Here is a 12,995-nt window from a genome sequence, read left to right on the forward strand (position 1 = left end):
AACTAAGTGCCTACCCCAAAAATATTGCTCACTTTTTGAAAAGCTGTATGACGATACGGAGAGCTGCGTGAAAGTCAATAGAAGACGCAGTCCCACATTCACGTTGAAGATTGCCGTCCGGCAAGGTTGCGCCGCCGCTCCCGAGATCTTCAACTGCGTCATAAGCCATGTTATGACCAGCACGACGAATCACCTTCAGTTCAGTCTTCAGTTCGGAGACCGGCTACTCTCTGATGCTGACTTCGCCGACGACATAGCGCTAGTTGCGGACACCGTCGAAAAGGTCACCGAAGCTATCCAGGTGCTCTCAGAAGAAGCCTTGAAAGTTGGACTGAAGATCAACTAGAAGAATACCAAAGTTGTTGCTCCTTGAGCCCCGCACATTCCGTTCTACCGTAAAGGAAGTCAACATCGGAAGCAACCGCGTAGATGTGGTTGAAGACTTCACTTATTTGGGATATATTCTGCCGAGGGATGGCTTGATCACAAAAGAGCTTATATCTCGAATAGCCAAAGCGTCACCACTTGTTGGGAGGCTTAGCAGCATCTGGAAAAAGCCAAACATTAGCCGCTTTACGAAAATGAGCATTTACAATGCGTCAGTCAGCACCGTGCTGCTGTATGGAGCGGAGACGTGGCCAGCTGCAAAATCTATCCTCAGCGTCGTTTATGTCGCACAGACGGAACGTCTCCGAAGAATCGAGGGACATCACTGGACTGACTTCGCTAGCAACCAGACCCTCCTGTCACGTACGGCACAAACTCCTTTCTTCACGTAGCTCGCAAAGCGTACTTTTCGGTGGTACGGCCACCTCCTTCGCATGTCACGTGACGCCCCAGCACGAGTCACGTTCGACTTCGGACCCACCCTACACGCATGGAAGCAACTCAGAGGATGCCCCCCCCCCCACAAGGTGGAAAGACAAAGCCGATGAATTCTCGCCCAAGCTTACATCCCGATGGAAGAAGCTGCGAGCCTGGCAAGAGACAAGTCAACGTGGAGGCGCCTGGTCTCATCGTTCTCTACGCCAAACCCTCGGCAGGAACCTTAAGTCAAGTAAGTCAAGTTAAGTCAAGTAAGTCAAGTAAGGCAAAAAATAATCCAACAATTCATCAATCAGATAATGGATTAAGTTTTTCATTGACCTGGGATGGTTCAGGTGTAAATACTTCTGCACTTGATCAGATCCCAATGTATTGCCCTACATAAAATTCCATAAGGTCCTTAGACACGGTCAAATATTTTTATTGGTGGTAGGAGTTACAAATTTCCCCTTATAGTAAGGCAGGATGTCCGCAACCTTCTCTTTTCACTTTCCTGGAAGACCAATACTGTACATAATGTACATAGCTTCTGTAGTATCCAAGAAGACACATCTATGGCAAAACACTTTTCCAGATCTTCACTCCCCTCTTTTCAGAAAACTTTCATGGGCACCTAAGATAACTGATTCAACCGACACAATTATCATATGGGGGGAGGGGGTCCAAATAGCCCCCTCCCACCCCTAAATCTTACTCCAAAAAGCCAAACTGCATCCTGCGCATCAATGTACACACGACATTTGAATCATGTAAAGTAAATTAAATCTATTTATTCTCCCGTTTCTGAACCTATTTCAGCATCTCAAAAGACGTGACAGGTGACGAGACTGGCGCCCTTTATCTATTACAAATCCCTTGTTCCCATCCCAAATCTCTTAACTTATTGTTTGAATGCGGAAGCAAATCCCTGAACAGACAAGGAAAAAATCGTAATTGTTTTACTTCCTCCCTTAAATCGAGGGACAAAACTATCTAGTCTTTCAAGAAAGAGGCATTATTTACTTGTTGACATAGTGGAGACAAGTCATATTACTTGCAAAGGGATGGGAATGATTTCCGGAACGCTAGAGAAGCTGTAAAAGTAATACGCAAACATTACTTTGGAAAAGTTGATAAAAAAGTGCAAATACATCAAAGGAATATGAGGAGGAGGTTTCTAATATTGTTCCACAAATATAGAGTTTATATGGCCCTCTTTTGCAGTAACAGTCCTTGAACTAACAGAGAGGAAAAATTTGACAGTTAAAAATTAGCATGGAATTAGAGTAATACAATTTTTATCTTGAAATTTTTCGAATAACTTTTAATGTATTACACAAGGCAATACTTATTAGTTTGCCCTACCATTAGTTTAAATTTTTGCTTATTTTCGAGATAAACGTAGCAACAACAACAAAAAAAGTATAAAATGTACAGTCGTTTAGAAGTCAAAATTTACTAATTTTCCTGTTATGAAATTTAATGATACCGGAATAACGGTCATCCATTAAAAAAGAAACTCGGTAGTTTATAATCAAAAAAAGTACCACCACATAGTAAAAGGAATTCTAAAAAAAACTGCTTCACGCAACGTCACTTTTAATCTCACTTTTAAAAATTTTAATTTATTTAATCTGTTAGAAAACATGAGAATTAAATTTATAGAACCCAATAAATTCTTAAGGTAGTATCATGTATCATGGCATAGGATGGCATGGATTTATGTATCATGGCATAGTATCATGGCTTTAAGTACTTTTGTAAACCTTACCCTTTTAGACAGTTCTTGCCCACGTCAAGCTCCCTTACTATATTTCAATGGCTTTTCAGCCTAAGTTGTGTTTTTAGGATTTAGTTAAACATAATGCCGAAGTTCAATTTTTTTAGAAGTTCCGACTTCTTTGAGCATATCAGAAAGTCTTTCCCAAGAGGTTAATACGGTAAGACCGATGTAATCTTGGATGTTCTACCAACAGTATGTGTTGTTGTTTTTTATTAGCAAATGGGGATCCCCTTTCCAACTTGGCAAAGTGTATTCAACGAAGTGTAGCGTGTACTTTCGACCACTTTAGTATTCGTCTAAATCTTCTAATAATTGCTGTTTCGCCATAATACTATTTTTACCTTAACTTTCAATAATACGCATTAATTTGTTTGCACTTTAGATCCAAATTAGGTAGGTATCTTACTATATGAATCTTGTTTTTTTTTAAATTTACTCATTGACAATTTTTCCTTAAACTGTATATTTTTTGGAAAGTGAAAAAACATAAAAAGAGGCCTAAAAAGAGCCAAAAGAAATGAAATTAGTACTTTAACTGAACTGGTTCCCACTTTTTAATTGCTTTCAAGTCTGATGCCCGTTATACATGTTGGAAATCCGAAAATTTTATTCGGGTTGAACTCGTAGCTGGTTGCAAATCATATTTATATAAAATAAAAACGTTTATATAAAAACACTATATGTTTTAAATGTACTGTCAGGTCAGTATTTTGAATAACAAACAACTATAAATGATACAAATACACTTCTGGTGGTAACAATAGCTACTGGATTATAATCTTTAGACATGGTATTAAACCCTCAAGCAGTAAGCCAGAGCACACCCTTCTCAATGTATGTGCTTTCTAAACTTTGTTAAACATGCTGTAGGGTCACTTGAGCCCTTTTTTGGAGCAATTTTTTTTTTTTTTTTTTCCTATGTGACTTTCGCATACAAGAAAAATTAAAGCTTTTCTAAGCATAAAAACTAATTATTTGTTTCATATAACTTGTTTTTCTGAACAAAATGTTTCAATTATTGAGATAATTTCTAGGCCTAATTCTAAAGCCCAATTTTAAAGTTTCAAAACACCGGTAGGCCTGCCGAAATATAGCTGAAACTCTATATTCTATTGTGCATTCATAAGCAGAGTTTTAATTCTCGTACATATTTCAGCTGCTAAAATCGACATATTTCAGCAGCTATCAAGGGGTTCAAAAAACATATGATTTCCTTTCATAGGAACAGTTAGAGAACATTTTTTATATATTTAACACAATTTTAGCAGCAGGTTTACTAGCATTAAAGTACTGATAGGACTGTTCAAACATAGCCGAAACCCAATATTATGTTGTGTATTCAAAAGTTGAGTTTTAATTCGTGTACTGATCGAGAGACTTCAGGAGCTATTAAGGGGCTCGAGAAATGAATTCCTTTTATAACAACAGCTACGGGATTTTTTTTTACACTTAGCACCATTTTAGCAGAAAATTTCCTAGCATCAAGAGCTGGTCACAACTGAAACTCAAACACAACTGAAACTCAAAATTTTTCCATGCAGAAACTGAGTTATAGTTCACGTAATTATCAAAATATTTCAGCAGCTATTAAAGGGCACTTTCGGCCCAAACATAGCCGAAAGTCAATATACCATTGTATATTCGTAAATTGATTTTATTTTGCGTACTGATCAAGAAATTTCAGCAGCTACTAAAGGGCTCATGAAATGCATGGTTTCCTTTTGTAGATACGACTATGGAGAAAAAAGTGATGTTTATGGTTAGCACCATTTTCGCACCAAATTTACTAGCATGCAAATAATATTTGCAAATAATATTTATTATTATTAATATTAAACTGTAGAGTTAATGCTACTATATGAAAATAATATTTATTATCATTAATATTAAGCTGTTGAGTTAATGATAGCAATAGAAATAACAGTAATAGTAATAATAGTTAATGATAATAATAGAAATAATAGTAGACACTAAGTAAAATACAAGAACAGACAATATTATTTTGTAAAGTTAAAGTAAAAAACTCTTTACTATTTCTAGTGGCAAATTAAAAAGACATATTTCAAAAATACCTATTTGGCTTCAACAACTTCTACATTTTTCATTTAAGGTTTAATATATTGAATCTTAGTTTTTGCTGTATATGCCTTTTCACTTGCAACATGATTGCTTAAACTTACTAATTTGAGGTAGTTGATAATATTTTCACCAAACATTTAAAAAAAAATTGTTGTATTAGTATTTAAGCTAAATTTTTCAGCCGTCAAGTATTTTTAAAGACATTTCCATAAAAATTCTTTAACTTTTCTAACGCATTTGATGGTTTAAAAAACAGTTTCAAATTTGATATTTGATGAAGAAATCCATATTCTCATTTAAATGGGTTGGAAACAACTTAAATTTTCTTTAAAGACAAATAAAAGTTGGATGGGATACTAAAAGATTTTTTTTTATATTTCAGAAAACTTGGAAAGCTCTGAAGTTCCATTTAAGTGAATAGAATTAAAAAAAGTTAAATAGTCAAAAACTCCTCCTATGGAAGTGGTTTCTTTTAATTTCCTTGCCGAATGATTTCCAGTCTATATAATAGATCACAGACACGTGCCCAAAGGAGAAAAAATCATGAAAACGGATAATAATAATAATAAAGTGCAAAAGAATAATGAAAACGAGAATGTAGAACTTTGGCAGATTTCTTTTTTTGCCTCCGTCAAAGACAGGAAAAACCTCAAAATGAGGTTCAAACTTCAAAATCAGAAACACATTACTTCAAACTGATTGGCCATTAAGTGTCCATGTCTTATCTACAAGAAGCTAAAAACTGTAAAACTCACTTTAGAACATAGAAGAAAAAAAGAAGAAAAAATGAAAACAATAAAATCAACACAATAAATAGTTAACGAATTTTAACATTAACAGTTAACACAATTCACGGTACCAGCTACGGAACTGGCTCTAGACAGAATGGCTGGCTCCTAATAACTGGCTCCTGGCTCCTAATAAGAATCAGATCTTTTCTCAGCCGGCAAACCGACAGCATGAAGCTTTCAATCAGCCTCTAAGATCATGATATTTTGCGTCATGCAGGTTTTCCTCTTTTAAAGAGTCGAGTGGAATATAACAAAGTTTTATTTTAGTTTCGTTTCACGAAAAAGAAGTATTTTGCACGAACTTTGGATATCCTTTTATGCTGAGTTAAAAAATAAATACAAATTAAAGAAAGCTACAAGTTCCTTAAAATGGCTCATATTTTTTGTTAAATGACAACATTGAAATGCTGAGCAATTACTTTGAATATTCGCAAAACCTTCATAACTATGCTGAAATGGAAGCTTTTAATACGTTTGCCATGTATAATTTATCTACTGCACTCAATCAAGAATCTTCAATTTAACTTCTCCATCCGTCTCGAAAGATAACATATTTTATAGCCGATATGAGACGAGGCCACCAGCCAAGTATCACTCTTCACCTGGAAGACAACTGTCCGAAATTGTATTAAATTATGATGCTTCAAAAATTTATTCTCACTTACCCCGACCACACGTTTTTGACACTTGTCACAAATTGGGGCCAAGTAGTTTTCAAAGCATGATTCGCAATAAAGTTCGTTCTTCTCTTCGACGAAACCTGTATCTTGGAGATGGCGCTTGCATGATTCGTTGGCACAAACAAAATGCTCCGGACACCAATTTCGTCCAAGAGCAGTAACAAAAGGACCTCTGTAGAGAAAATGTAAGACTTTATGCAACTATAACTTATGCATAACGATTGTAATTTTTATATTATTAAAAAAAAAGCTTGGCCTATTAGTAGTGAAATATGAAAATAAAAGGAGCTATCATTGAAGAATTACATTTTTAAATTCATTCCATGCCTTAGCATCTAGGACATATAACCCAGTCTCAGGTTTAACGGTTATTTCTATTATTGTTTTTTACCTTACTAAGGTGTAACACCGGTCCTTACGTCAAAATAGCCTACGACTTTTGAAAAAAAAAACATGCTAAAACTCGTGACAATTCCATACAAGTAGTGAGTAAGATTCATTTTTAAGCAGAATTTTGCTCCATTTGATCAGAATATTAGTTTCTTTCTACAGTCTCGGCCTTTCCTTGGAAATTCTCGATTCAACCTCTATCCTCCCAAAAAGGTGACTTAACGAAAGAAAAAAATGAAGCAAAACCGAGGGTATATTCAGACAAGCGAAAATATACTTCCTTCTCATGATTCAGTGCCTGAAAATGCCTGAAACAAAACGGAAGAAAAAATCACAAATAACGCTAGAAAAAAAACAAAAAAAAAACTTAAAACCGTGGACTGACTCAGACCCGAGAATTAAAATAGCCTTCTTTATACAATAACGGTAAAACCAAAAAAAAAATGGACAGTTTAATTGTAACAAAGACCTTGGAACAAAACATTGTCTGTTCTTTTTACTTGCTTAAAATTTCACACAAAAGAACCAGTCAGGTTTTACATTCTTTTATTGGTTCAAACTTTGACATAGTAACAAAAGGCAGGGTTATTTAGCTTCCCTCTCGGACATAAGCGTGAAGAATAATTTGATTGGCTTAAGAAAATACATCACAAAAATAAGCCAATGATTTCTTTTTTTAACTTTTTTAAAGTGTTAAGAAAACAGCTGAAATGGTGTTTCCGCTTACAGAGAAAGATTCAAATTACTTATAATAAAACTCTAAAGAATATATATTTATAAAATAATTAAAGTAGATTCACACGTTGGATTATATAAGAGCGTAGTGTAAGCCATATTCACTTAAGCGGAGCAGACAGAGTAAGCAGAATCTTCTATTAAAAAGAAGAGAAAAGTGGGCAAGTGATTGCAGCTGCAAATTAATCAGACTTATGCTAATGAATTATCTAACAACGGGAAATACAAAAGAGGGATATCAAATTAACAGATTCCAGAATAAGGAAAACAGAAATAAATAGAATAAGGAATGGTATCATTTGGGAACTATTAACGAAAAATTTCGCGGTTTAGTATATAAAACACTAATTTTAAGAAAGGCATTAAGTTCAAATTCAGAGACACAGCCATTTCTCATATTCCTTCTGTTTTTATATTATGAAGGTAAAAATGAAACAAATAATGTAGTAAATGAGAATAAGACGTTCCATTTATACTCGCTATCAATTAATAAACACTGGAGATTTAGAATTTACTTCTAGTGTTTCTTATTTGCTTCTAGTGTTTTACTTCTTGTGTTTCTTCTAGTGTTTTAGTTTCCATATTTACTTCCAGTGTTTCTTATTTGCTTCTAGTGTTTTACTTCTAGTGTTTTAGTTTTTTTATTTACTTCTATTGTTTCTTATTTGCTTCTAGTGTTTCTTCTAGTGTTTTAGTTTTTTTATTTACTTCTAGTGTTTCTTATTTGCTTCTAGTGGTTTACTTCTAGTGTTTCTTCTAGTGTTTTAGTTTTTTTTATTTACTTCTAGTGTTTCTTATTTGATAGGACTTACATCATCGACAACTTGAAAATTAGTTCCGGAATAAAGCGATTCCTTTGCACAACTGACTAGATAAATGAGTTTTCTAAATGCAAGGAAAGAGCGAGGCTAAAAGTTAAAACACTAACCTCAGTTGTTTGCTTTTAAAGTATAATTTACACTTTATTGAAAATATTATCACTATCTATAACATTTTGAAACTTAAGCGTAAAGCGCTGGGACCCAAAGAAGAGGGAGTAACTTTTCTTATGTGCATACTTAGAACCAATATTAAAAGCAGATATATATATATATATATATATATATATATATATATATATATATATATATATATATATATATATATATATATATATATATATATATATATATATATATATATCAATCACTGTTTATGAGACATAAATGATGGGTAGCTCTAGTCATATCTTAAAGGTTTGGCCTCCTATTCTTTGTTATATTGCTATCAAACTCCCATTTTTATGTGTGTTTCTATTATCAAAGGACGGTCCTAATTTACGGTTATTTACCATGGACAGTTTAATATTTCTACAAGAAATATTGAAATATAGAAGAGACAATTCGAATTTTGAAAAATAAAAATAAAGAAACAATAAATATTTCGATAATTAAATTTAAATAATTAATAATAATCAAACAATTTAAACATAAAATAAAAATGATTCAGCAATAAATTTGTAATTAATTAATAAATTGAAAATAACTTCGTTGATAAAACAAAAATTATGTTATAATTTGGCCTGAAAATTCTGTGGGAGACGGGGGTGGGCACTAATCAAGACTTTGCCCCGTGTGAAAAAAGATACCAAAACCACCACTGCTCCTCCCCCTCCCTGATATGAAAACTATGCTCATTGTTGACACTCATTATGAGAAAATTTCCCATAGAATAAAATATTTGAAGTAACTTTGAAGCCCTAAAATTTTCTTTATAGATATTAACATAACACATCTTATTTCAATTTATTATGATACTCCATGATAATAAAAAAACGGGTACTTATGCTTTATGTATAACACAGCGCTATAGTCTGTACAAGGAAATACAAATGGAAACCCGTGAAACGGTTGTTTGCAATAGAGAATGGATTGCAAAGCGTAATTTCTTATCGCGTTTACAATATTCAAACTGTTGTTTCTTTGGGGTTTAGGGGGGGAGGTACCTAGGTTTGGTTACGTATTTAATATACGCTATGCTTTACCCCCCCCCCCCTCTAATGTGCAAATATATAGCCAAAATGTGTTTCTAAACTATTATATTTTCATCCTATTTTATTTCATTAGCATTAACCAAACTTGACTTTTTTCGTGTGTTATATAGTACCAAAAGACGTTATGAAAATTTTTAATTTCCCTTGTGTTTTCCTTAAACGTAATGTTTTGTTCAATAAACTGCCACGTTTCTTATTAATTTGGCCTTTTCATAATGTTGAATATTCTAAAAAAAAATCGATAAGAGTGTTTTAGATCTTCGATTGAGTGCAGTGATTCTTGTATTTTGTCATTTTTTCGTACTTCAGCTGATTTTTTTTTCACCAGTAACAAACTATAAAACAAAATAAAATGAAAAAAATATAAGCAATGAAATAGGAAATTCAACATAAAAATAAAATAAATTTCCGTTTATTTTTAATTAAAATAAGAAACTAATAATACTAAACCCTAGAGAAAAAAAAGTCTCTAGCCGAGTAACAAGGCCATACAAATGATTTTTTTTTTTGGGGGGGGGGGATTTACACAAAAAAATCTAAGAAAACGCATTAAAAATATGTTTATATTAATTTTTTTTCCGTTTTTACGAGTCAGACAAACATTGGGGGGGGGGGGGTAAAAACCCCTACCCCCCCCCCCCTGGGTACGGCCTTGTCGAGTAAGCGTCTTTTTTTACAACTCCTAACAACACAACGTATAAAAAAGAATGGGGGGATTAAAACTTTTTTCCTCCTGTTAAAAAAGAAATGAAAAATTCAGACTGGGTGTCATGATGTCATTGATTTTTTGGACAGCTATGCTTTTTTTACAAGTAATGAAGCTATAAAAAACTATAAAATTTACATTTAGTGAAAGATAAAATTCATCATAGATACAGAACACATTTTTGCTATTCCTAATTTTTTATTCCTATTTTTGCAATTTCTAATTAAAACTAAAACTGAATAATAAGAAATGCTCGAGCGGGAAAGGTTCTTACCGAGTAAGCGAAGCGATTACTTCTTCACAACTCTCAAAAGCAACATATAACAATCCAGTTTTTTCTCCCTTTTAAATTTTTGTCTTCTGTTAAAAACTTTTTGACACTTCAATTATATTTTTTTTTATTTTTACAAGCAATGAAGCAATAAAATAAAAAAAACTATAAAATTTACAAGCAATCAAATATAAAATTCAACATAAATACAAAAACACATTTCCGCTTATTTCTAATTAAAAACAAAGACAGCAATGCCAAATCCTTGATAGAAAAGGTTTGCTCCTAATTAGGTTTTTACTTTTTCAAACTGGTATAATATCACATAAAACATCAGTTTTTTTTTCTTTAGAAATCCATTTTCTTCTTTAAAAGACATCGACCGAGTTCTATGATTCCTGGATATTATTATTATTTTTTCATGCTTCATATTTATTTATTTTTACAAGCAATGAGACTATAAATTAAAAATACTATAAAATTCATAAGCAATTAAATATAAAATTCAACATAAATGTGAAACACACACTTCCACTTTTTTCAATTAAAATTAAACACAATAATGGAAGGGTTTCATGCCGAGTAAGCATTTATTTTTTTTTTCCTATTTCTTCTTGAGTTACTATCGACTTAATGTCTATTCTTAAATTTAATCATGGCAATGCAAAAAATCATCATTTCTGTTTCTATCTCTTTTCTTATTTTATGTCATGATATTTTTTCGCTTTTTTAAGAAAGAAGATATTTCTGACGGAAAGAAAGAAAAGGCGATAAAAAATTGTCAACTGCTAGTTTAAACATGAAAGATTTAAAACATGCAAATGCCGTAGCAACAGTAAACATTTTTTGCTTACTTAAATTCGTTCAAATATTTTTGAAAATGGATTTCTTTAATCTAGGAAAGAAGCCTGTCGGGTACCCTTCAAATCTCTTCCAATGAAAGAGTTTAGAGCAGTCAAAAGCCGGCTTCCTTTTTAAAAGAGAAGAGATCGGACAAAAAAAGAACAGAAAGCAATAAAGAAAAACTACAGGACAGAGAATACTTAAAAGGGATATTTTAAAGCAAAACCAAAGCTTTCTTTTCTTAAAGACCAGCAGCCACGTATGCAGAAGGGGGCTTCCAGCCCGCCCCTCCGAAATTTCATGAATTTTATGAAATTTCATACCTTTAAACCTTTCACATATTTGATAGTTACAATGCCTTTTGTTTTTCTTCTCAAATTAGCCTACTTCCCGATATATAAATCCATGTAGCCTACATGGTTAGTAGTTGGTAAAATGTGCAGTGTACCTAAGGATAACATTTCCCCATCAAAAAGCTGTATTTTCAAGGATTGAGGGACCGAGAGTAAAATACCAACTACAAAAGCTGTGCAGCACTGATGATTGTAGGGATAGGAGGAGTCAATCCACATGGTGGCGCTGAAGTGGGATAATGGCTAGTGCCATGTTTGCTCATGTTTTGCTCCGTTTAATACAGACCCATCTACTTTTTCATTTAATACGATAATGTCTAGAATTGCCCTTCAGCGTTCGCTGGTTAATTATCCCAATTACTTTGGCACTTTAGGCATAATAATTACTTGAGATAATACAAGGGTTCAGTGGGGATCTAGGGGCCCAGAGGGACCAAGATCCGGCAACCCCCCCCCCCCTTCCAAGATTTTTCTGGCACCCTCATTTATTTTGTTTTACTATTTTTTGAATAAACTTGTCAGATCCGCCTTTGCAAGGGTTAGTAACATGAAATAGGACAATTCAATTGCTGGAAAAAGCAGAATAGCTAAGATATCTGGCATCAGGTTGGTTTTGACTAACTATTATTCTAGCCTACCATTCACGGATTCAGGTTAGAGGGCACGTGGTTCGTATTATACGAATTGTTTAAATCACCGCACGGCTGACTTAGCATCTGTTTATATTTAGGGTAGGTTTGATCCCAGGAAGCAAGGCTATCTGATAAAGACGTTAGGGTTAGTCAGATAAATGACCCTTTTAACTCTGAAAGCGACTCTATCTGTCTATGTAATAAAGATTACTAACCATAAAAAGCTGAAAAAGAAGTATAGATAAAAAGATGACTTACCGCTCAATTTTCTTATGACAAGCACAACATACAGGTCTATCACGATCACTTCTAGTTTTCATTGTTAGTATATCATGCCAAGGTTCATAGTTATCTTTAGGCGCACTACATACCAGATTGGAGACGGGGTTAGGATCGACAGAACTAAGCGACTTTTCGAAAACATCTTTCTTGTCTCCATTGATATTACTTCCATCGCTTTCTCTTGAAGAATAGTTAAATGTAGTTATTTCATTAAACGGTTTCTTTTCTTCATTAAAAGTTTCGACGTATGTTGTCTGAGCTGGTCGCTCATTTACAGGTACAGAACAGTTCCATGGAGAAGGAGAAGAAAACTGTACAGGTTGTTTGTTTTCAAAAGAAAACTTCTTTCCAAATGGACGAGGCGACACAAGAGTCGGACTAGGAGACTTTGATGTTCCTTGGCTCTCAGTGGATGAAGTTGTTAGAGCACTCAAGGGAGAAGCTACATGCAAACAATCAGTATCAAAGAAATTACAGATATTAGACATACAATAAAAGAAAAACAAAACAGCAAAGTTTTTTCAACAGAGGCTTGCGAGCTCTCGATACAAATTTTATTAAATGAGAAAATCAGACTTGTGCTCTTTTTAATTATAGGGTACTTCATAACAGGT

General features: G+C 33.5%; 1 protein-coding gene across 24 annotated transcripts in view; it reads right to left on the reverse strand.

The window, feature by feature from the left end:
• Zasp52 (Z band alternatively spliced PDZ-motif protein 52) overlaps positions 1–12,995 on the reverse strand; it is a 165,038-nt gene that overhangs the window by 24,649 nt on the left and 127,394 nt on the right. For 22 of the 24 annotated variants that reach the window (XM_089089787.1, XM_089089785.1, XM_089089781.1 and 19 more), the window contains one exon: positions 6,123–6,309. In XM_089089787.1, coding sequence (XP_088945913.1) covers positions 6,123–6,309 — 187 coding nt within the window. Of the gene's footprint in view, positions 1–6,122; positions 6,310–12,357; positions 12,824–12,995 lie in introns of all 24 variants that reach the window. The other 2 variants (XM_089089779.1, XM_089089777.1) reach the window with 1 other exon arrangement.

This window comes from Artemia sp. Qi Xiang Cuo, chromosome 5, assembly GCF_049724085.1.
Source record: "Artemia sp. Qi Xiang Cuo chromosome 5, ASM4972408v1, whole genome shotgun sequence".
Taxonomy (NCBI): domain Eukaryota; kingdom Metazoa; phylum Arthropoda; class Branchiopoda; order Anostraca; family Artemiidae; genus Artemia; species Artemia sp. Qi Xiang Cuo.